Here is a 24,740-nt window from a genome sequence, read left to right on the forward strand (position 1 = left end):
TATTTTTGAGACACAGAGAGACAGAGCATGAATGGGGGAGGGTCAGAGAGAGGGAGACACAAAATCTGAAACAGGCTCCAGGCTCTGAGGTGTCAGCACAGAGCCCGACGCGGGGCTCGAACTCAGGGACCACGAGATCATGACCCGAGCCGAAGTCGGCTGCTTAACCGACTGAGCCACCCAGGCGCCCCAAATATCTTACAATTTGTAAGTCAATTCCACCTCAATAAAAACTGCAAATAAATAAATAAAAAACTGTGTGGAATTTAAAGCCTCATACACGAGAGAGACATATTTAAGAAGCTTCTCATGAGCGAGGCAGACTTTCAGTAAGTGATGATGCCCTCCAGATGAACAGAACAGAATATTTTGTGGTGACATTCATTAATGTTGCTTGGTTAAAGTATTGGCCAGAAATAACTTTTGTGGAGCTGACATTTGCTCATCTGAGATAAAGAAATCAATGGGCCTTATCCCTCCACGCGCAGCACCCAGCTTGTCTCACTGGGACAACAGAGAGACACATATTTAGGTGGATATGTTAACATTTTAAGGATCTACGAAGATCTTACTTTTAGTCGTTGTGGATTTTGAGAATTCTGGAGACATGTACAGGAAACCAGGACCAGACTAAATTGTAGAAATTTAGAAATTATTTTGTTGATGATTTCGCCATAGGAACTAATGTATGACTGTTTCAGTCTAACTCTCAGAGGGGTTTTTCAAGGGGCCCAGATAAGAAAGCCTGTTCTTTATCTCAATACTTCATAAGCCCCTTTTTCAGTATTCCGTCACCAGAGGCATTTTTAGGGAGGGTCCATTTTGTCACCATGGTATGAAGAGGGATCTTGTCCATTGTCTTTAATCTATGTGTGTCCTCTATTCTGTATGAGTCCATTGATAAATTAGATACACGAATCTGTTTTGGCTTAGTTTCAGATCAACCAGTGAAGTGTTGCCTGGTCAGGAGCGAGGCGTAATGAACTGAACAGATAAATCAAGCCTCAAACTCCGCTTTGAGTGGTGGACCTAATCTTTGCTTGGACTTTCCCCCTATGATACTTTTTGTATCCCCTTTATACTCATAGAAGAATGGATGTGGTCAGTATTGTTAGATACATGTTTTTTGGTCCTTATTTTTATATACAAAGTTAAGTTGAAATCCGATACTTTTATTATGTATCCTGTGGCACAGGCAATATTATTAGTGCCTTATTTCTTTTGGATCTTAGAACACTCTCCGAAGTCTTATTTATAGAATATTGTGAAATTTCCAGAATGTTCCAGATACATTTTTCTAAGAAGTCTCAGCATTTGGGACCACTAATCTCTTTGGGGGCGGGGGGGGGGGGGGTCTTGGACAATGATCATGAAAGGTGCCAGAGATAGTAATCATTTCCCATCCACATTCATACCTTCTTAGAAAGTTTGCTCATAGCCTTTCTCAGGGAATCTATTTCAGTATGCCCTGGCAAGAGAGTAGAGGGCCAGAGAACCTTATTATTTTGACTACGAGTAATTGGACCAGGGTGGATGACAGATGTATATGTAGAGACTGAACTCTCTTGGATATCCAAATTGGGTCCTGGTGCACTGATGAATAGGAAAAGATAGAAAGAGAAAGTGAGGGAGGGAAGGCGAGAGGGAGGGAGAGAGAGAAAGAGGGAGAGAGATTTCTAGTTACTGGTTCTAGACCTTTAGGCCTCATGTAATTACTAACATTTCTTATGATAGGTGGGCTTGAGTGGGCGTATGTTCCTATGACCTCATATCTAAGACATGAAAATTGTGTATAGGGCAAGTTTTCAGGCACAGAGGTACAAATAGAAGGTTTGCTCATTAGTAATACTTAATTAGTAAAGACTAGGGTGGGGCGCCTGGGTGGCTCAGTTGGTAAGCATCCAACTTCAGCTCAGGTCATGATCTCGTGGTCCGTGAGTTCGAGCCCCGTGTCGGGCTCTGTGCCCAACAACTAGTTTTAGAGATAACCAAGTACTTAAGAGACGCCATGTTCAAAGCAACTTTATGATGATATTTTGTGTTTGTAGTTCTAATTTAGCTTCGATTACTCAGTGGCCCTTGGGAATATGTAGATATTCATTGACCCAGTGTGATACTTTTCAAGCTTTCTAAAAATAGCCAATAAATATTAGAAAACATGATCAGAGCACCTGGATGGCTCAGTTGGTGAAGTGTTTGACTCTTGATTTTGGCTCAGATCATGATCTCATGGTGGTGGGATTGAACCCCAGGTCAGGCTCTGCACTGACAGCATGGAGCCTGCTTGGGATTCTCTCTTTCCCTCTCTCTCTGCCCTTGCCCCACTCATTCTCTCTCTCCCTCTCTCAAACTAAATAAACATAAACAAGAAAAAAAAAAAGAAAACACGATCAAACGAGTGGAAAATGATTGTATGGAATAATAATTCGGATATTATTATTATTTTTTTTTTAATTTTTTTTTCCAACATTTATTTATTTTTCGGACAGAGAGAGAGACAGAGCATGAACGGGGGAGGGGCAGAGAGAGAGGGAGACACAGAATTGGAAACAGGCTCCAGGCTCTGAGCCATCAGCCCAGAGCCTGACGCGGGGCTCGAACTCACAGAGCGCGAGATCGTGACCTGGCTGAAGTCGGACGCCCAACCGACTGCGCCACCCAGGCGCCCCTAATTCGGATATTATTAAATAATCCCTCCCAAATAGTGCAGGTTAGATAAATGTGAAAAGCCCAGATGCCATTAAGTAATATTTCCTGAGTCCAAGAATCAGGTCATGTAAGAGTTACGTACATCTGAAATCGCTACCTTATGTCAAAATGGAAGCACAGAAATGATAGTACAGCTGTCTTGTAGCACTATTTTTTTTTGTTTTTTGTTTTTTGTTGTTGCTATCTTTCAACCTGGTAAGGGTTGGAAGGCAATTACCTGTAACTTCTACAAATAAAAATGAATTACGATGTATAGTTAAAGTATAGTTAACCAGTTTGAAGTAGTAAAATGTAAATTTAGTAATGTATCTGTATTCTTTAGTTAAGGTTAGTGGTATAAGCATTGCCATGCTGGGAAAGCTCCCTCCCTCCTAGAAAAACCACATTTTATTTATTTATTTATTTATTTATTTATTTATTTATTTATTTTTTTAAATTTTTTTTTTTCCAACGTTTATTTATTTTTGGGACAGAGAGAGACAGAGCATGAACGGGGGAGGGGCAGAGAGAGAGGGAGACACAGAATCGGAAACAGGCTCCAGGCTCTGAGCCATCAGCCCAGAGCCCGACGCGGGGCTCGAACTCACAGACCACGAGATCGTGACCTGGCTGAAGTCGGACGCTTAACCGACTGCGCCACCCAGGCGCCCCTATTTTTTTTATTAAAAACATTTTTTAATGTTTAGTTTTGAGAGAGAGACAGAGACAGAGACACAGACAGAGACAGAGAGCATGAGTGGGGGAGGAGCAGAGAGAGAGGGAGACACAGAGTCCAAAGCAGGCTCCAGGCTGAGCTGTCAGCACAGAGCCGGACGCAGGGCTCGAACCCACGAACCGTGAGATTGTGACCTGAGCCAAAGTCGGACACTTGACCGACTGAGCCACCCAGTCGCCCCTATTTATTTTTTTTAAGTTTATTTCTTTATTTTGAGAGAGAGAGAGAGAGAGAGAGAAAATGCACATGCAAGTGGGGGAAGGGGCAGAGAGGAGAGAGAGAATTCCAAGCAGGCTTCGAATGCTATCAGTGCAAAGCCTGATGTGGGGCTCGAACCCATGAACTGTGAGATCATGACCTGAGCTAAACTGAGTCAGACGCTTAACTGGCTGAGCCATCCAGGTGCCCCCAAAAAGCATATGTTAAGTAATATGCAATTAATGACTTACACAGACACACAGAATATCCCCCAAAGTTCGCACAAAGCCAATCTTTATTTTAAAAAGTTAATGTACAGTGAATATTGGGCATTACCCAAATTAGAAACCTTGGGGCTTCAAAGGATGTCATGGTGAAAATGTAAAGGTAATCCACAGAATGGGAGAAAATTTTTGCAAATCATGTATCTGATAAGGGACTTGTATCTAGAATATATAACGACCTATTGCATCTCAATAAAAAAAAGACAACCCGATTAAAAAGCATACAGAAAATGGCCCCCATCTTTATGTGCATTAGGGCAACTGGTAGTGCTGGGAAGTGGATACATAGCCGTCTGTTGTAACTGTTAGTGACCTCAGGTCTGTGGAACGGGACCTTAAAGACAGCCAGAATGGGTGAAATGGTGATAATGGGGGGTGGGGGGGAAGGCTGCTCTGGAGGCCAAAATCTGTCATCAAATTGAGTAAGATTTTGGTGACTTCAGTTTGCCACGTGATAAAATCTTAAAGGCATGGATCAAACTGAATAAGGGTTGGTTACCTTTAAAGATAATGATAAAATTCATCTAACCATCTAACCACTATAGAAGCATTGAGCAAACCAAGGGCAGGACTCATGGAAATAAGTGAAGCTAAAACTAAAATCAGAAGATCTCCAAGCAAACCTCATCTTGAAGTGACTGATGAGCATAAAAACGATACCAAAAAAGATCTGTTTATATTAAAAACTTCCCAACTGATGCAACTCTTGATGACATACAAGGGTGATCAGAGATAGAGGCCAAATACTAAATATTCAGATGAAAAGAACATTGCACCAAGTATTTAAGGGATCAATATATGCTGTGTTTGATACTATTGAATCTAAGAAGTTTGTTGAGACTCCTGGACAGAAGAACAAAGACAGGGACCTAATAATGCTTTTCAAGGAAGACTACTTTGGAAGGAGAAGCAGAAGAAGAAGAGAAGAAGAAGAGAAGAAAGAGAAGAAGAAGGCAGAGGGAGTGAAGGAGGAGGGTAGGGAGAAAGAGAAGGATGGTGAGGAGGAGGAGGAGAAAGAAAAGGAAAAAGAAGAAGAAAGAAGGCAAAATGAAGAGGCTAAATTATATCCCAAACGAGAAAGAAGAAAAACAAAAGTTAGCAGAAAGTGCTGAAATGAAATCTCTTGCAGAAAAGATTGGATGCTTGATGAAATTTTGGGGCAGCTTAGATGAACAGACCATAGAGAAGACTTGCATATTTAAAAAAAATTTTTTTTAATGTTTTATTTATTTTTGAAGGAGAGAGAGAGACAGAGCATGAGTGGGGGAGAGGTAGAGAGAGAGAGGGAGACACAGAATCCAAAGCAGGCTCCAGGCTCTGAGCTGTCAGCACAGAGCCTGACGTGGGGCTTGAACCCATGGACCGTGAGATCATGACCTGAGCTGAAGTCGGATGTTCAACCGACTGAGCCACCCAGGCGCCCCTTGCATATCTTTTTCTTAAATCATGGTGAAATAAAATGGATAGACTTTGTCAGAGAAGCAAAAGAGGGAATAATTCTATTTAATGAAGGAGCTAAGGAGACATTGGATAAAGCCAACGATGCAAATGATGGTAACTTATAATAAAGGAACAGAGAAGTGACCTGGGAAGTACTAAAAGAATGACATGGAACCAGAAGCGTTGAAAAAAGTCATAAATCTGGGATGCCTGGGTGGCTCAGTCAATTGAGCATCTGACTTTGGCTCAGGTCATGATCTCACGGTTTGTGAGTTCGAGCCCCGTGTCGGGCTCTGTGCTGACAGTTCGGAGCCTGGAGCCTGCTTCGGATTCTGTGTCTCCCTCTCTCCCTGCCCCTCCCGCACTCATGCTCTGTCTCTCTCAAGAATAAATAAACATTAAAAAAAAAAGAGAGAGAAAAGTCATGAATCAATAAGAATCCCTAAATGAGTGGAAGTCTAAAGGTCTCAGCTTTAAAGGACAAAGAAAGGGAAATAAAGCTGTCTGGAATGGGCAAAGAAAAGTTCAGTTTCGGGGCGAGAAAATGAAACGTGATAGTGATTATGAACGTGATAAAAATGGCGCAGCTGGCCGAGGAAAAAGAGCAAGAGCAGAAACAAAGAAGAACCTGTGTGGAAACAACAGAAAACAAAACAATGGTCGCTGGCGACTAGCAAGTACAGGAAACAAGTTTTTAAGTCACTTTAATTAGAGATTTTAAGCTGCTTTTGTCTTTGGAGGCTTTTAGAAAGAAAACTGAGGGGCACTGGCGTGGCTCCGTTGGTTAAGCCTCTGACTTTGGCTCAGGTCATGATCTCACTGTTTGTGGGTTCAAGCCCCACCTCGGGCTGTCAGCGCAGAACCTACTTCGGATCCTCTGTCCCCTTCTCTCTCTGCCCCCTCCCCTGCTCATTCTCTCTCTCTCTCCCTCTCAAAAAGATAAATAAACATTAAAAAAAAGAAGAAGAAAACTGAATTACGTCCCCTTCAATGTCACCTGTCAGAAAGGAAAACTTTTTTGTTGTTTAATGTGTCTTTTTTGTTATCCAAATGACGATTTAAAAAAAAAAATGTATCATTCTGTTTGTGTTATTTAAAACATTTTTTTAAAATGTTTATTTATTTTTGAGAGAGACAGAGACAGAATGCGAGTGGGTTGGGGCAGAGAGAGGGAGACACAGTATCCGAAGCAGGCTCCAGGCTCCGAGCTGTCAGCACAGAGCCCGACGCGGGGCTCAAACCCACGAGCTGTGAGATCATGACCTGAGCTGAAGTTGGACGCTCAACCGACTGAGCCACCCAGGCGCCCCTCTGTTTGTGTTATTTTAGATGATTTAAGTATCAAAAGAAAGATTCTTCCACTAAATTGCTTTTATAAGCAATGAGAATGTGTTAGTACAAACTAATAAAATATATATACAATATAAAAAGAAAAAAATGGACAAAAGATCTGATAGATATTTCTCCAAAGAAGATACACAAATGACCAGTAAATGCATGAAAAAAAATACGCAACATCACTAGCCATCAGGTAAATGCAAGTCAAAATCATAATGACATGCCATTTCACTCTCACTGGGATTGCCATAATCAGAAAGGCAGATAATAACAAGTTTTTTTTTAATGTTTTTAATGTTCGTTTACTTTTGAGAGACAGACAGAGTGTGAGTGGGGGAGGGGCAGAGAGGGAAGGAGACACAGAATCGGAAGCAGGCTCCAGCCTCTGAGCTGTCAGCACAGAGCCTGATGTGGGGCTCGAACTCATGAACCGTGAGATCATGACCTGAGCCAAAGTTGGATGCTTAACCAACTGAACCACCCAGGTGCCCCTACAAGTCTCAGTGTGGATATAGAGGACTTGGAACCCTCATACCCTGCTGGTGGGGATATAAAATGGTGCAGCCATATTGGAAAAACAATCTGGTGGTTCTTCAAATGTTAAACATAGATTTAAACGATCTGACAATTGCACTTCTAGTTATATATGCAGAGAAATGAAAACATACTTCCACATAAAGACTTGTGTTCATAGCACCATTATTGATAATAGTCTAGGTCACATGTCTGCACCCTAGGAGCAACTTTGGTTTTTTTGTTTGTTTGTTTTTAACAACTTTGGGTTGTACAGACTCATTCCTACAACCAAAATAAGAATTGTGTTGAAGAAGTGTTTAGAAGCCAATACCCTGACAGTTGTCCATGACACTAGTTTTGAAATAAGAATTCAGGAGCAAGAATAAAGAATTCTTCCTTTAATGTGGCTGGAGCTAGAGTAGATTTTCAGGGACAGAATCAGAGTAATTGGCCTAGCCTTAGAGATCCCACTAGAAAGGGAACAGGCGTGTTGTGAGGAGACACTGCACTACAACCTACAGTGCTTCATTTTTGAGGAAACGAGAGACACCGCTCTTGGGTTACAGTTCAAGGAAAAAATTCGATATTTCTCAGGGCAATGTCTCAGCTTCAGAGCCACCTCAGTGTGATCACACCACATTCCCAGGCACAGAAGACACAGTCACCTTTCCCTCTAAGAGTGGGCTAGGTGAGGCAGAGAGTGAATTGGGGCATGAAATTGTAGCAAGGTCAGTGGACGGTAGGTGACTTGGGCGACTGTATGGAAGGAAGCAGAATCAGCACCCTCTATAGGAGCTAAAACTAAAGATTTATTTATTATTTCAACAGACTTACTACGCACATCCAATGTCGGATGCTGCTGTCAGTTTGGTGTATTGTCAGGATCTCACTGAGCTTCATTTGTCAACTCTGCCATAACTGTTAAAACTGTACTACTGGCTCAATCCGTGGCTTCCAGAGTTCATTTAAGGGACTTACATCAGCAGCTGATGTTGCGATAATGACACAACACAAGGACATCTACTATCCTTCAGGGAATGACGTCACCACCACCCAGTTTCTCATGTCACTGTGGGCTGAAACCAGGGAGTCATCCTCACTCCCACCACCTCCAATGAATAATCAACTACTATAAATCATAGCTACTAAATACCTCTCAAATCTACCCACTCTGTTCCATCTTCACTGTCTTGACTTTGGTCCAAGCCAGCTGTCTCCTAGCCCATTGTGGTACGTTGTATCTGTTCTTTCCCTATTTTCTCCCAGTTTCAATGCATTTTATTCACTCGATACAGAGCAATTTAGAAAGTGCGGACTTGATCACGTCATACCCTGCTTAAAAAAATTTTTTTTTTATCTTTCCATTGGTAACTTTATTATTTTTTTTTCCTGCTTAAAATTCTTAGTGGCTTCGCTTCCTATTCCTCTTCAGTTAAAGATGAAAATGGTCTACTAGCCCCTGCCCTATTAGTCCGTTGGTCTCCTTCGCCCACATCTCCAACATCATCCTTTGTCCTGCAGTCTGCCCACGAGTCGTTTTTTGACTTTTCTTTCTTTGCATGTGGATGTCTAGTTGTTTAAGCACCATTTGTTGAAGAAACTATCTTTTCTCCATTGAATTGCTTTCCCTCCTTTGGCAAAGATCAGTTGACTATAAGTATGTGGGTCTATTTCTGGGCTCTCTATTCTGTTCTAGTGATCTGCTTGTCTTTTTCAACAATGCCACACCATCTTGATTACTGTAGCTCTATAGTAAATCTTGATGTCTGGTAATGTCCATCTTCAAGACTGTTCTCTAAATAATGTATATGTTTTCGCAGTGATATGTAAGCACCAAATTGGCACATTTTAAAATTATTTAAAAAAAAAATTTTTTTAATGTTTATTTATTTTTGAGACAGAGAGAGACAGAGCATGAACGGGGGAGGGTCAGAGAGAGGGAGACACAGAATCTGAAGCAGGCTCCAGGCTCTGAGCTGTCAGCACAGAGCCCGACGTGGGGCTCGCACTCACGGACCGCGAGATCGTGACCTGAGCCGAAGTCGGCCACTCAACAGACTGAGCCACCCAGGCACCCCGAAAATTATTTATGATTTAATAAACATATTCTACAGGGAGAATTCTAGAGCTTGGAAAACTCCAAGTTTTACAGTCTGCATTGGTATACGCGGATTCTGATACACGCATTTGTTTTAGGAATCAGTTCATAATGATTCCGCTTGCTTCAGGTCCCGTTGATGTTTCCAAACGCTCAAGTACTATCTATTTCCGTGTGTAAATAGTGGATTTGAACTTAACAGTGATCCTGGAGTGATTGTAAAGATACAAAGAAAGAGCACTAGTGTTAGTTACTTCAGTTCTGTCATTCTGTGTGATCACTTTTGTGTTTATCCAAACGGTGAAAGAGAATGCAAGTTGTAATATTTTTGTATGGTTAGTACCAATTTTAATTCATATATGAAATATTTTTATGGATTTGAATTGTATATTTAAGATTGAAATTTATTCTTCTTTTAGGTTTTATTTTAGTTATTTATTTAAAAAATGTTTTTAATGTTTTTATTTTTGAAAGGGGGGGAAGGGCAGAGAGAGAGAGGGAGACACAGAATCTGAAGCAGGCTCCAGGCTCTGAGCTGTCAGCACAGAGCCTGACATGGGGCTCGAACCCATGAACCATGAGATCATGACCTGAGCTGAAGTCAGATGCTTAACCTACTGAGCCACCCACGTGCCCCAAGGTCTTATTTTAAAATAAAAAAAATAGAGATGCCTGGGTGGCTTAGTCGGTTAAGTGTCCAACTCTTGACTTTGGCTCAGTCATGATCTCACAGTCATGAGATTGAGCCTGGCATCATGCTCTGTGCTGGGCTCGAAGTCTGCTTAAGATTCTCTCTCTCCCTCCCCCTCTGCCCCTCTCCCACTTGTGCACTCATGTGCTTGCTCGCTCTCCCTCAACATAAAAGAAAATAAATTAATGAAAATTATTGCTGATTTTTACATGATTATTACAGGCACATTTTGTTGTGTGTTGTATTTTATTGCATGGCAATAAAAAGTGATCCACTCTCGGTGTCAGCTATGCCAAGGACTCCCCCCTACCCTTTTCTACTCCATCTTCCATGGGTTACTGTCTCTGGGGAGGAGAGAGGGAAAGAGTAAATCCCTCTTTATGCGACTGGGCCAACACTGCAACATGCTTGTGCTCTGTGAGGTAACTGATGTGTTTTGTGTGGCAGGTGTTCAAATCCTAGCTTGTTCATGGGGTACCTGACGGATTCTTTGAGATGCTCTTCAGACCTCCTACTGCCCAATTTCCCCTCCCCCCCCCCCCCCCCCCACCGCCCGGCATTACTGAGATAGAATTGACAGGTGACATTGTATAAGTTTGAGGTGTACAATGTGATGATCTGAAACATGTATATATATTACAAAGTGACTACCACAATAAGGTTAGTTATCACCTCACATAATAATTATTCTGTTTTTGTGTGGTGAGAACATTCATGATCTACTGGCTTAGCAATGTTCAAGTATGCAACATAGTATTATTAACTGTAGTCACCATGCTGTACATTACATCTCCAGAGCTTAGTCATCTTATCACTGAAACTTTGTACCCTTTGACCAACGTCTTCCCATTTCCTCCACCCCAGCTCTTGCAACTACAATTCTACTCTCTGTTCCTGTGAGTTTGACTTTTTCAGGTTTTACGTATAAATGAGATCACTTGGTATTTGTCTTTTTCTGTCTGAATTATTTCACTTGGCATAAAGCCCTTGAGGCCTATCTGTGTTGCAAATGGCAGGATTTCCTTATTTTTTAAAGCTGAATAGTATTCCAGTGTGTGTGTGTGTGTGTGTGTGTGTGTGTGTGTGTGTGTGTGTATCTATGTCGCATTTTCTTTATTCATTTATCCATTGACAAATATTTAGGTTGTTTCCACGTCTTGGCCATTGTAAATAATATTGCAATGGACATGGGAGTGCAGACATCTCTTTAAAATAGTTTTAGGGGCGCCTGGGTGGCGCAGTCGGTTAAGCGTCCGACTTCAGCCAGGTCACAATCTCGCGCTCCGTGAGTTCGAGCCCCGCGTTGGGCTCTGGGCTGATGGCTCAGAGCCTGGAGCCTGTTTCCGATTCTGTGTCTCCCTCTCTCTCTGCCCCTCCCCCGTTCATGCTCTGTCTCTCTCTGTCCCCAAAATAAATAAACGTTGAAAAAAAAATTTTTTTTAAATAGTTTTAGAGGCACTTGGGTGGCTCAGTCGGTTAAATGATGATTTCAGCTCAGGTCTTAATCTCAGGGTCATGAGTTCAAGCCCCACGTTGGGCTCTGCACTGGGAGTGGAGCCTACTTAAAAAAAAATAGTTTTAAAATTTCCGTTGGATATATAACCAGAAGTAAGATTGCTAGATCACATGGTAGTTCTTTTTCTTTTCAATTTCAACTTTATATTATTATTTTTTTAGGTAGGTTTATTCAACTAAGTTTTTTTGTTTTTTTGTTTTTGAGTATAGTTGACACACGATGTTACATTACTTTCAGGTGTACCACTGAATGATTTGACAAGTTTATACATTATACCATGTTCACCACAAGTGTAGCTACCATCTGTCCCTATTTTTAGTTTTTTGAGGAACCTTCCAGAAGGTTTTGAGGAACCTTCCAGAAACCCTTCCACACTGTTTTCCGCAGTGGCTATGCCAATTTGCCTCTCTACCAGCTGTCACACTAGGGTTTCCTTTTCTCCATATCCTTACCAGCCCTTGATATCTCTTATCTTTCTGATGATGGCTGTTCTAAAAGGTGTGAAATGATACTTCATTATGGTTTTGTTTTGTATTTCCCTGATGACTCGTGATGTTTAGCACTTTTTCTTGTACATGTTGGCCATTTGTATGTCTTCTTTGGAAAAAATGTGCATCCAGGTATTTTGCACACTTTGAAATTGGGTTGTTTGAGTTTCTGCTTTTGAGTTGTATGATTTCCTTATGTATTTTGGATATCAAATAATTAGGGGAGTATTGACATCATAGCAATATGAATATGAATAGAAATTTCCAAAAGTGTTGAGTATATTTTGACATTATGGTCTTTAAATGGGGCATTGGGGATCACTATTTATCAGAGGTCAAGAAAAGACCATGAGTCCACGTGTCACAAGTAGATAAAAAATGACAAAACCACTAACCATTAGGAATGCAAAACACATTCTTTATTAAGATAGAGGATGGGGCGCCTGGGTGGTGCAGTCGGTTAAGCGTCCGCCAGGTCACGATCTCGCGGTCTGTGAGTTCGAGCCCCGTGTCAGGCTCTGGGCTGATGGCTCAGAGCCTGGAGCCTGTTTCCGATTCTGTGTCTCCCTTTCTCTCTGCCCCTCCCCCGTTCATGCTCTGTCTCTCTCTGTCCCCCCCAAAAAATAAATAAATAAACGTTGAAAAAAAAAAAAAAAGATAGAGGAGACACTAAGCAAATACCTTCCACAACTAACTATGGACCAAAAAATAACTGAAAAGACATTTAGATTCAGAGATTGATTGTAGAAGATAAACCATGATAGAATGGATACATCCCAGAAGACTACTGCCCCCCGAGTGTCAGTAATTATATAAATTTTAATTCTAAGAATTTAAGAGCTAAATAATTGAATTCTTTTTGTTTGGCTGTTTGTTTATTAATTTTTGAGAGCGAGCACATGAATGGGGGAAGGGCAGAGAGAAAAGGGAACAGAGGATCCGAAGCGGGCTCTGAGTTGTCAGCACAGAGCCTGATGTGACTCAGACTCACGAGTCATGAGATCATGAGCTGAGCTAAGTCAGGCACCCAACTGACTGAGCCACCCAGGCGCTCCTAGTGAATTGAATTCTTAGGTGGATTGATTGGTCCCAATGTAGTTTGTAATATAGTTTGAGCCAGTCTGTAATAAAATGAGAAAAATTGGAATAATGCAATGAGATTTTAAGTAATTTGAATGAATTCAGTTAAAAAAAAATTCATCCTATTTTCCCCTGCTATGTCATATGTACATATTTCTTGAAGGTGAAATTTCACTTCTGGAATCAAAAGTGACATATAATGTCACTTTTGGTGACATTTAAAGATAAATTAGTAAATGATGGTGATAACTAAAATTAAAAAAACAATTTTTTAAATGTTTTATTTATTTTTGACAGAGAGAGAGAGAGCATGAGTGGGGAAGGGGCAGAGAGAGAGAGAGAGAGGGAGACACAGAATCTGAAGCAGGCTCCAGGCTCTGAGCCGTCAGCCCAGAGCCCCACGCGGGGCTCGAACTCACGGACCGCGAGATTGTGACCTGAGCCGGAGTCGGACGCTCAACCGACTGAGCCACCCAGCCGCCCCTAAAATATTTTTTAAGCAATTTACTCATCTAGGAAAGTCAGGACTAGAAGAATCATAAAAAAGGTGGATATAGGGGCGCCTGGGTGGCGCAGTCGGTTAAGCGTCCGACTTCAGCCAGGTCACGATCTCGCGGTCCGGGAGTTGGAGCCCCGTGTCAGGCTCTGTGCTGACCGCTCAGAGCCTGGAGCCTGCTTCCGATTCTGTGTCTCCCTCTCTCTCTGCCCCTCCCCCGTTCATGCTCGGTCTCTCTCTGTCCCAAAAATAAATAAAAACGTTGAAAAAAAAAATTAAAAAAAAAAAAAAAAAAGGTGGATATAAATGAAAAGCAAATGTCAGGTTTTAAGCCATACAAAATCTCCTGGCAAGACAGAGCATCATATTGAGAACAAACTGTAGGAGGGACAAGTGTGTAAACATTTCTGTGTATGATTTCTTTGTTTTCAAGTTGTGTTGTTTGACTTTGGTTTATATATCATCAAAGTAATGTTACTATACACGTAATAATAATTAATGGAGAAAATTGCATGGTCACCATGTGTCCTCATTGTCTTCATATAATCAAGGTTCTATTTGTGTGCTCATCTAAGAAAAGTGAGAAGGTTCATAACGTTAAGAATGAATGTACTATATGCCAAAAATTTGTGGGACACTTCTAAAGCTGTGTATAGAAGGAAATTTGTAGCTTTAAAATGCTCATATCTGAAACAAAGAAAGGCTGTAAATAAGAGAGATAAACATCACCTAACAGAGTTAGAAAAAGAAAAGCATATTAAAACCAAGAAAGTAGAAATACACCGAAAACAGTGAATTTTATGGCACTGGAAGTTGGTTGAAAAACAAGTGGAAATAAAAACATTAATAAAAGTACTAAAGAAATGGAAGCTGGATCAAAAATTAACAAATAAAATTTAGTTTTTGTGAAGACCAATCAAATTGATAAGCAAATAGTGAGACTTACCAAGAAAAAACAATAAACAATGTCAGAAATTAAAAAGGAGACATCACTACATATCTTAATAAGCATTAAAAAGAAAAGGAAGATATTACAAATTATTTTAGGCTGATACGTTTAAAAATCATAGCAAAATGGGAGAAACAATAAAAACAAAAATATGAGTCGACTAAAAACATTACAATTGTCCTTTTAGCTTTTTTTTTTAAATTTTTTTTTTCAACGTTTTTTATTTATTTTTGGGACAGAGAGAGACAGAGCATGAACGGGGGAGGGGCAGAGAGAGAGGGAGACACAGAATCGGAAACAGGCTCCAGGCTCTGAGCCATCAGCCCAGAGCCCGACGCGGGGCTCGAACTCACGGACCGCGAGATCGTGACCTGGCTGAAGTCGGACGCTTAACCGACTGCGCCACCCAGGCGCCCCTGTCCTTTTAGCTTTTAAACAGCGTATAATTAAAAAAAATTCCTATAAGAAGTTGAATCTCAGTTGATTCTATCAAACATTCAAGGAAGAAATAACATGAGAGGCTCTTAGATAAATAGGAAAAAAGAGAATATGACCAAATTGGTTTTGTGTTTAGCTTTTAAAATCTAAGTAAACTTTTTTTTTAAAGAACAGTTTTAGATTTATAGAAAAATTACAAAGATAGTACAGAGAGCTTGTGTATACTCCTTAGCCAATTTCCCCTTGCTAACATCTTATATGTCACGTTGCATTTGTCACAGCTAAGTGCATTAGCATTAACTAAGCCCTACACTTATTCAAACTTCAGTAGTTTTTCCTTAATGTCCTCTTCCTGTTCCAGGAGCCCATCGGGATATCACATTACCTTTAGTTGTCATGTCTCCTCAGCCTCCTCTGGTTGTGACAATTTCTCAGAAGTTTCTTGTTTTTGACAAATTTGACATGTTTGAGGAGTACCGGTCAGATATTTTGCAGAATGCCACTCAGTTTGGGTTTTTTCTGGTGCTTTCCTCATTGTTAGGCTGGGGCTGTGGCTTTTAGGGAGGATGGCCACACAGGTGAAGTGCTGTTCTCATGACGTCATTTCACATGCTCATACTATCAACAGATTTCCCCATAGAATCTGAAGCATGGTTTTATCAGGCTTCTCCACTGTAAAATTACCTTTTTGCTCCTTTCCATACTCTACTCGCAGGAGGTAAGTCACTAAGCACAGCCCATATTGAAGGGAGAGGTGAAGCTCCCCCTCCTTGAGGAGGGAGTGTCTACATAAAGTTACTTGGAATTCTTCTGCACAGAAAATCTGTCTTTTCTCGCCAATGTATTTATTTAATTTTTCAGATCAGTATGGACTCCTAGATTTTATTTCTACATTGTATTACAATCCAATGCTATGTTATTTATTTTATTAGTCAAATCATCCCAACTTTGGTCGTTCAGAATTCTTTCAACCTAACTCCTGTGTCCCATTAACATGCCCCAGCCTTCTCAGTTTTAAAACACTTCCTGGCTTTCTGGCATTGCAAGGTGCTCTGGGCTCGTGTGTATTCCCTGCCCCAGCCCTAGAACGGGAGATAAGAGGGTGATTAAGAGAGAATATGCCACAAATTTGTGTGGTGGACGTTACCTCGGTGCAATGACGTAAGGAACAAAACTGGAAAATGAATGTGAAATGTAGTGGGAAAGGACATTTTTCATGTGAATCACATCCAGAAGGTATATCTTTAAGAATTAGGTGGACTATAGGGGCGCCTGGGTGGCGCAGTCGGTTAAGCATCCGACTTCAGCCAGGTCACGATCTCGCGGTCCGTGAGTTCGAGCCCCGCGTCGGGCTCTGGGCTGATGGCTCAGAGCCTGGAGCCTGTTTCCGATTCTGTGTCTCCCTCTCTCTCTGCCCCTCCCCCATTCATGCTCTGTCTCTCTCTGTCCCAAAAATAAATAAACGTTGAAAAAAAAATTTAAAAAAAAAATAAAAAAGAATTAGGTGGACTATATACATGAATTATCATTATGTCATCTTGTATTTCAAGACAGCAATAAAGTCTCATGCAATACTGCAATTGAAACCAATTCCTAAGTCCTTTACGTTTCCTCCAAACTTCAAAGGACTCCAATCTCCAAAAGGATCCATTACTAGTGGTAACACGTAAAATAACAACAAAGGAATAACTAAAAACTTATGTCTTGGAGTCATGTATTTATTTCTGCCTCTACCTTATATAGTGAGCTCCATAGTAGTGGAATTTTATTCATCTCTGTCTTCACAGCTCACTGCTTTTGCATAGGAACTAAATAAATTAGATTACCCCATAGTTTGTCTTTGGGAACCTATTCATCAACCAAACAAAGTGCATGTATATTCTTCTGAAATGTCCTGTTCCTTCCATTTGTTGATTTTGTTCTGTTCATGCAAATTGCCTTCTCACTAACACTTACCGGTTGAAATCATACACATTTTATAAGGCACCACTTTAATCTTAAATTCACTTGCGATTTTCCCTGAATACTTGGCTTCACCTTTCCCTCTCCTGAATTCCATGACAACTTCCTTGAGTTTCTTGCTGTAGTTTTTTTTATGTGCTGGTTATATCCCCTTTCAAGGGAGAGGTTCTGAGTTGTCCTTATCAGTTCATCACTTGGTGTATTGAGTGTTCGATCTCTGATTAAAGAACAAACAAGTCAGAAAACTGGCAATGAGCTTTATTAGAATCTACTGTAAGGTCATTCTGGGGGGGGGGTGTCAAGGAATCAGAAGGAAGAAGATGTGGACCTCTTCAGCTTACTTTATTAGAATAGGTTGAGAAGTAAAGGAACAGAAAATTGTGCTTGATTCATGTAGAGTTTGCCTTGGGTCTTGAATAATTTTCTATGTTTATATCATAATCTTGAGGGAAAGTCACTGCATATGTCCTTGGCTTTGGACGAGGTGGCTTTGTAATTTTTTTACGTGCTTTCAATTCCACGATATTGAGGCAACAGTATCTCCCATTCTCACATAGTACTTCACGTATTTCACTTATTTTGCATATTTTCCTGCAATATCCTCGTATATATTCACCCCAGCATCTCTTAAGTTGTTCAGTTACTGTGCATATAAAGAACAATAGGCCAAGATCAGTGTTTGAGACTAAAAGGCAACTTTGGTCATGGGGAAGACAGAGGATGTTTGTAGGGATTAGGTGTATGGAAAACCTGCAGGCATATACTCATGATATCCTATGGAGGATGCTCCAAGAAGGTAAACCTCAGTGTTTATGTCTAACTGATCACTCATATTTATTTCCTCCTGGGTTTTGGGCTTCCATCCAACATCCAATGGACTCCCCCCAAAGCATCAGCTCTTGTTGGGAAAATAAAGGAACGGAAGCTTTGATTGCAGGGTATGGAACTATTACTCCATCTGGGAACCTCAGCACATCTGCCACTGTTTGGGTGCCGCAGGGCACCACTTCTCTACCACTGCCCCACCTGTAATGCCCAGAGAATAGTATTTGTTACTCTGTATTGATGTCTGAGTCAGACTGTGTTCTCGGGTTCATACTCCCTACCATGATCAAGAAAGACTGTCATGTTGTTCAGTCAGGTGTTTTTTTTCCCTCAGTAATATTCCTCCCCGATTCTCAGCATTGCACATTTTTGCCAGTGCAGGTCTTCCTTTGACTTCTATGTCATCATAATAATCTTGAATTTGTTTTACTCCTCTCTGAGTCCTCATTCCTCTTCTACCTCTAGAGCGAGAGTTTCTCCAATGTTCAGTCCCAGACTTTGCTCACCTTGATATATAGCCTTTTCTTTAGTGCACCTAAATACTTTTAGTGACCTACAGAGTTAAGATGTTCAGATTTTGTCTTCTGGACTTATATAATCCCCTGAGGTAGACGCCAGAAGATGAAGACTGAAAACAAAGATGCTGCCTCCAACCCCAGATTCCAGAATTCCTTTGATTCTTAGGAGTTTGAGGGGCTGGGGACGGACCACTTCTAATCCTATAGTAAGAGCCAAATATAAGAGATCTGCTTTTGAAAGAGGAAAGAAAACGAATTTTTACGTTCTTAGTATGGGCCAAGCCTTATGCTGGATGTTTTACAAATGTTATTTAATAAAGCCCCTATGATCCAGGTGTCATTATCTCCACAATGAGGGAACTGAAGCTCAGAGAGCCTTTACCATTTATCCAAAGTTGACCAGCTGGTAGATATTGAAGGCATATTTCTCACACCTGACTCCACAGTTTGTTTTTCTTCCACTATCCACACACTGTAGACTAAAATATATATTGGAGTGGAAGAAAATATGGCTAGGTGGCAGAGTAAAAACGGTATCCTAATAAATAGGGGCATTCCTAGATATGGTCTCACTCCTTTCTATAATGACACCTTCCCAGAGGAAATTATGGCCTCTTTTCAGCTCTGTCAATACTTTTTTTTTTTTTTTAAAGAACAGTACCATGGTAGAAGGCATCAGGGAGAGGGAATTTCTGGTGAGGTTGGGTAGACTTCAGCCATCCCAAGGGGGCCTATCTTCTCCTGCCATGACTTATGAAATTCTCTTGGTTCTTAGAAATACTCCATCCCATTGTTGATTTGGGTGAGCCCCTGGAAAGCTCTGGATTACCTGTGGACTTCTGGAACAGCAGAATTGCAATGATCAGGAGGAGCTTCATGGCCAGGCTTGCCACAGGAGGTGGCAGCCAAAGCTCTTTGTCCAGTGGGTTGCACACCGTGTCACCTTCCTCAGAGACTTGGATTCTTATGCACCAGACTAGAACGGATGGCATGATACGAAGTGTGTTCCCAAACTTCTGAACTGTGGACTTCGTACCATGTGGGCGGGCACAGGAAATTTGAGGTTACCCACTTTTCCCCCACGTGGAATTCAGAGACACGGCATGTTCTACCCCATCTTATCTGATGCTTTCTGTCGGCTGTAGACTACTGGTGAGAATAATCTGTGCTTTCTGTACTTTGGCTGTCTGCCCTGTTAGACCAAGGTAGACATGTGCTCACATCTAGTTATGAATAAAAGAATACAAACAATGAAGCATTCTCCATTTGCAGCATTCAGCTAAGTGTAGCATCTCTGGGTGTTGTGTCTATCACTTCAGTCTGTCCAAATGGCAGCCCACTTTCATCCTCACATCCTGGATATATTTAATGACTCACAGACAAACAATATACAATGATAGAGGAATAATAGGATGACTACAATAAAATTTCATCTAGAAACAGCAGAAAGGGGGAGAAAAGACAGAGATAACACAGCAATATAGCATTGTCCTGATGGACAATAGCAAGGGTTTCTCTCCTGCCAACATAGAGAATTCTTCGATTTGTATTTTTTCCGTTCTGTTCTCTGGGAAGATTCCCTTTCTCCATGGATCTCAGTGGCTGTCTCTTGGAGGAGGTTGGGGGAGACTTCTGGGGGATGTGCTACTTTAGCAACACATTTCCTATTAGTGCAGGTATAGGAAATTACACGAATGATTTTGTTACCCAGGCTTTGATTTCTCTTGCATTATAACTCGTTTGAAAGATAAGACTTTCCTTTGAATTGCTTTTAGTCATGTTCGTCTGTAAGATCAATCAATAAATAGTTTTGAATCATGGAAACTCATTTTAGATCCCAACCAGGGCACTGATATTGACAGAATAAGCTTCTGGAGATTATGCCATCTCTAAACCATCTCTACGCTCATCCCTTAACTTAACAGTCTCTCACTCAGGCTCTGGCTGTAAGCATTCGATACGATAGCATCTGGACAGTGTAGATGAACTAATTGAGAGTGATCTCCATGAATTTATGGTAGTATCAACGTATGTGTTTGTGTAATGCCACCGGCAACACTTGTCTATCTAAATTCAGAAATGTACACAACATTAATTGCGTTAATGTAGGATTGTGGTGTCCAAGGAATTAAAGGACTAAAAGAAGAAGAACATAGGAGCCCTAGTTATTGGCCAGAGAGCTATTGAAGTAGATCACGGACTCTCTTCTGGTTAGAGACAGAAATATAAACAAAGTGGGGCTGATAAGTTGATTTGACAATTCCGTGATTAGAAAATTCACATTCTTGGGGCGCCTGGGTGGCGCAGTCGGTTGAGCGTCCGACTTCAGCCAGGTCACGATCTCGCGGTCCGTGAGTTCGAGCCCCGCGTCGGGCTCTGGGCTGATGGCTCAGAGCCTGGAGCCTGTTTCCGATTCTGTGTCTCCCTCTCTCTCTGCCCCTCCCCCGTTCATGCTCTGTCTCTCTCTGTCCCAAAAATAAATAAAAAACGTTGAAAAAAAAATTAAAAAAAATAAAAAAAAAAAGAAAATTCACATTCTTTTGTCCCACAGGTAACATTAAGACTCTGCATCTTAGAAAAAGTGGTGTCTCCATACTCCCACTTCAATACTGTGTGTGTGCTTGCATGTGTGCACGCGTGTGTGTGGCCACGTGTGCGTGTGTGCGTGCACGCGTGTGTGTCTTTTCTGTCCCCTGCTGCCAGAGAGTCTATGAACATGATCTTCTAGATTGATTCCATAGAGAGTCTTCCTTTCCCCAGACTCCCTTAGGGCTAAAAAAGTACATGTTCCCATGTGCAAGATGGGATGAATAAAGAACATGATGTTTCTTAGGAAAAGTACAACATTTTTAATGTACTTCTTATAAAAAGACATGAGTGTAATATATTTCTGGATAACTCACCTATCATGCTGTGTCGAGTCGAAGAGTTAGGAGAGTAAATTATTTGATTATTTAAATGGGTCAGCCAGGGAGGTTGTGTTTGTTTGCAAGAGTTAAAAAGTTTTTCTTTTTATGTCAATTAAAAATAGATTTGAAAAATAGTTTTCTTGGGGCGCCTGGGTGGCTCAGTCGGTTAAGCGTCCGACTTCGGCTCAGGTCATGATCTCACGGTCTGTGAGTTCGAGCCCCGCGTCGGGCTCTGTGCTGCCAGCTCAGAGCCTGGAGCCTGCTTCGGATTCTGTGTCTCCCTCTCTCTCTGCCCCTCCCCTGTTCATGCTCTGTCTCTCTCTGTCTCAAAAATAAATAAACGTTGAAAAATACTTTTCTTGTATAGCGTGTGCATTATTTACAAGAATCAGGAAATAAAAACCAAACACAAGAAAGGAAATAACCAGTGGCATTACTACTGTCTAAAGAAAACATCTGAAAACATGTATACCATTTATAATTTTTTCCTTAATAGAACAAAAATACCTTTATTGTTTAATTCAGATATCATCTTACGGGGTTTTCCTGATTAACAGGAAAGATGTGATAAAACTGTCCCAGACTTAACATCAATTGCATGGCTTTTGAAAGTCTAGGATTCTTCAAATCTCTGCGGGTTCCAGATGTTTACATTCTTAGGATACACCGGCTTTCAGAATTCTCTATCTTCATTTGCTAATTCTTACTTGCACCATATCCATCCTCCCCAATGCAAAACTCTTTGTTAATTCCCAACAAAAGTAAAACCACACGTACTAAGCACTTTGGAATTTATCAGAAGGTATGTAAGAGTTTGGGAGGGAGGGTTACTGAGAAGGTGATTACTTGGCAGTAACACAAGCAACTTTCAAAAGGACTGGAAGACATCATTGATCTTTTTTTTTTTTAATTTTTAAAAAATTTAAATCCAAGTTAGTTAACATATAGTGCAATAATAAGTTCAGGAATAGAATTTAGTGATTCATCACTTACATATAACACCCAGTGCTCATCCTAACAAGTGCCCTCCTTAATTAATACCCTTCACTTGTTTAGCCCTTCCCCCCACCAGACACCCTGCCAGCAACTCTCAGTTTGTGCGCTGTATTTAAGAGTCTCTTATGGTTTGTCTCCCTCTCTGTTTTTATATTATTTTTGCTTCCCTTCCCTTATGTTCATCTGTTTTGTGTCTTAAATCCACATATGAGTGAAGTCCTACGATACTTGTCTTTCTCTGAATGACTTACTTTGCTTAGCATAATACACACTCTAGTTCCATCCACATTGTTGCAAGTGGCAAGATTTCATTATTTTTTGATTGCTGAGTAATATTCCATAGTGTGTGTGTGTGTGTGTGTGTGTATCACATCTTTTTTTTTATGAATATAATTTATTGTCAAATTATTTACCACATCTTCTTTACCCATTCATCCATCGATGGACATTTGGGCTCTTTCCATACTTTGGCTGTTGTTGATAGTGCTGCTATAAACATGGGGGAGCATGTGTCCCTTCGAAACAGGACACCTGTATCCCGTGGGTAAATGCCTAGCAGTGCAATTGCTGGGTCGTAGGGTCGTTCTATTTTTAGTTTTTTGAGGAACCTCCGTACTCTTTTCCAGAGTGGCTGCACCAGTTTGCATTCCCACCAGCAGTGCAAAAGAGATCCTCTTTCTCCGCATCCTTGCCAACATCTGTTGTTGCCTGAGTTGTTAATGTCAACATTTGTTATTTCTTGTCTTCCTGATGACAGCCATTCCAACAAGTGTGAGGTTATATCTCACTGTGGTTTTGATTTGTAGTTCCCTGATGATTAATAATCTTGAGCATCTTCATGGGTCTGTTGGCCATTTGGATGTCTTCTTTGGAAAAATGTCTATTTAATTCCCCTCTCTATTTTAAAATTAGATTCTTTGTTTTTCTGTCATTGAGTCGTATGCATTATTTATATATTTTGGATCTTAACCCCTTTTCTGATATATGGTTTGCAAATATTTTCTTCCATTCTGTAGGTTGCCTTTTTCATTTTGTTGATAGTTTCTTTTGCCGTGCAGAACCTTTTAAGTTTGATATAATCCCACTTGTTAATTTTTGGTTTTGTCCCTTGTTCTTTTGGTGTCCTATTTAAAAAATCACTGCTAAGATCAATGTCATTTATATGATAGTCTACAAATTGCAAACCAATCTATAGAGAATTTGTAGAAATCCAGCCTACCTGAAGGTGTGTTGCATTGTGTGCCAGTCTCAGCCTATCAGTTACTGGTGTTGTGGTTGGACGAGCCCTTGTGGTTATGATTGCAAGGTGCCCTTCAGCAATAACCATCAGGAAACTTTGAAAAAATAAAGTTTCATTACTTATAGAGCATGGAAATTACATAGCACACCTGAGGCTGCATAGCAAAGTCTTTGATAGAGAGAGTGCACACAGGGTTCTGGGGTTCTGCTTTTATTGGGGCCTAGGGTATTATGGTCTAACTAGGTGAATTTAAAACATAAGAGCAGGAATTTAAAGCACGGGAAGAGAAAAAACTAGTGTCCCAACTGGTTAGTTTTCAAATTCAACCAAAATCTCTGAAACAAAGGAAACTCATTGAAGGGGGGTGGGGTGGGGTGGTGGCTCTTTTTCTAGCTCCGTGGCTGGCAATGTGTTTATTAGAGATAGCCTTTGTTGAATTGGCTGCCTCTTTGAAGTGGATGCCTCAGCAATCAAAGCTTAACTCAAGCACTTGCATTACAAAACAAACAAACAAAAAACCACAAAACAACTGCCTGGGCTTAGCACAGCAGCAGAGTGGGAAGGATATCAGTTTGGACACAGTGGAGGGGAATTTTACCAGAATCACCTAGGGTGATACTGCACAGGGCTAAGTTGTCCAGCGTTGAGGGCATTGGGTGGAAAGCAGTGAGTTAGTGCCCAGTTACCCTAGTTGTATGGGTTGTGGCTGGAGAAACTTGTTTCTCTTCAGAAGAACCCAGAGTACTGAGAAAAGAACCCCATGCCGGAGGTGGGGTTGGGGGGAGAGACGCGGAAGAAAGCAGATAAGAATATTAAAACGCTATAGAGAAAGCAGCTTCTGCTAGGAAGTCTGCCTACAAACCTCTGGGAGTATCCCACTGGAGACTCTCCTGGTCCGCCCGCACCCGTGTGCACCCAGTGCTGAGCCCACAGCCCCCCTTCCCACCCCCCACAGCCAGATCTTTGTGTGGCTCACGGGAGCCACAGCAGTTCCTACCCAGGTCTTTGGGCAAGGAGAAGCCACAAACTGGAGCAGCAGCGCCACCTTCTGGAATCTAAAGGGAGGTTTCCAGCAGCTACACTGGTGAGTTCTAACAAGAGAAAACAATAAAAGCTTAAAAATCCTGTCACAAGATGGAAGAAGAAGAGTGGTGCTGGTCTACCCGTACACAACCTAGGAAACACCAGGTAAACTGACACCAAGGAGGAATACCACATGGGAAGACCACCAGTAGAGATTTAAGGAGGTTTCTGCTGCTTCACATGTGAAAGCAACAGTGCAAAAATGTAGGAACGTGAAGAATCAAATAAATAGGCCATCACCATAAGATATC

The 24,740-nt window shown here is 41.1% G+C and overlaps 1 protein-coding gene, 1 long non-coding RNA gene and 1 pseudogene across 2 annotated transcripts in view; 2 read left to right on the forward strand and 1 right to left on the reverse strand.

Annotated features, from left to right (window-relative positions):
* Nucleotides 1–24,740, forward strand: part of LOC147582697 (uncharacterized) — a 146,537-nt gene that overhangs the window by 63,369 nt on the left and 58,428 nt on the right. The gene's annotated exons all lie outside the window — the stretch shown is intronic.
* LOC112869553 (lupus La protein homolog) lies at nucleotides 1,093–15,517 on the forward strand (annotated as a pseudogene).
* DEFB127 (defensin beta 127) lies at nucleotides 17,308–19,139 on the reverse strand. The gene is made up of 2 exons (XM_025932544.1): nucleotides 19,091–19,139; nucleotides 17,308–17,561 (listed from the first exon to the last, which is right to left on the reverse strand). Exons 1-2 carry the CDS (start codon nucleotides 19,137–19,139, stop codon nucleotides 17,308–17,310), a joined length of 303 nt encoding a protein of 100 aa, XP_025788329.1.

This window comes from Puma concolor, chromosome A3 (assembly GCF_028749965.1).
Source record: "Puma concolor isolate L17-30 chromosome A3, mPumCon1.1.hap2, whole genome shotgun sequence".
In the NCBI taxonomy this organism is placed as follows: Eukaryota; Metazoa; Chordata; class Mammalia; order Carnivora; family Felidae; genus Puma; species Puma concolor.

Bases quoted from the DNA above. Each gene is read 5' to 3' on its own strand.
- DEFB127 (XM_025932544.1), bottom strand. From the start codon at position 19,139: ATGAAGCTCCTCCTGATCATTGCAATTCTGCTGTTCCAGAAGTCCACA. The intron at 17,562-19,090 runs GTAATCCAGAGC...TTATATGCACAG, and splicing joins GCTGTTCCAGAAGTCCACAG to TAACTGAACAACTTAAGAGA.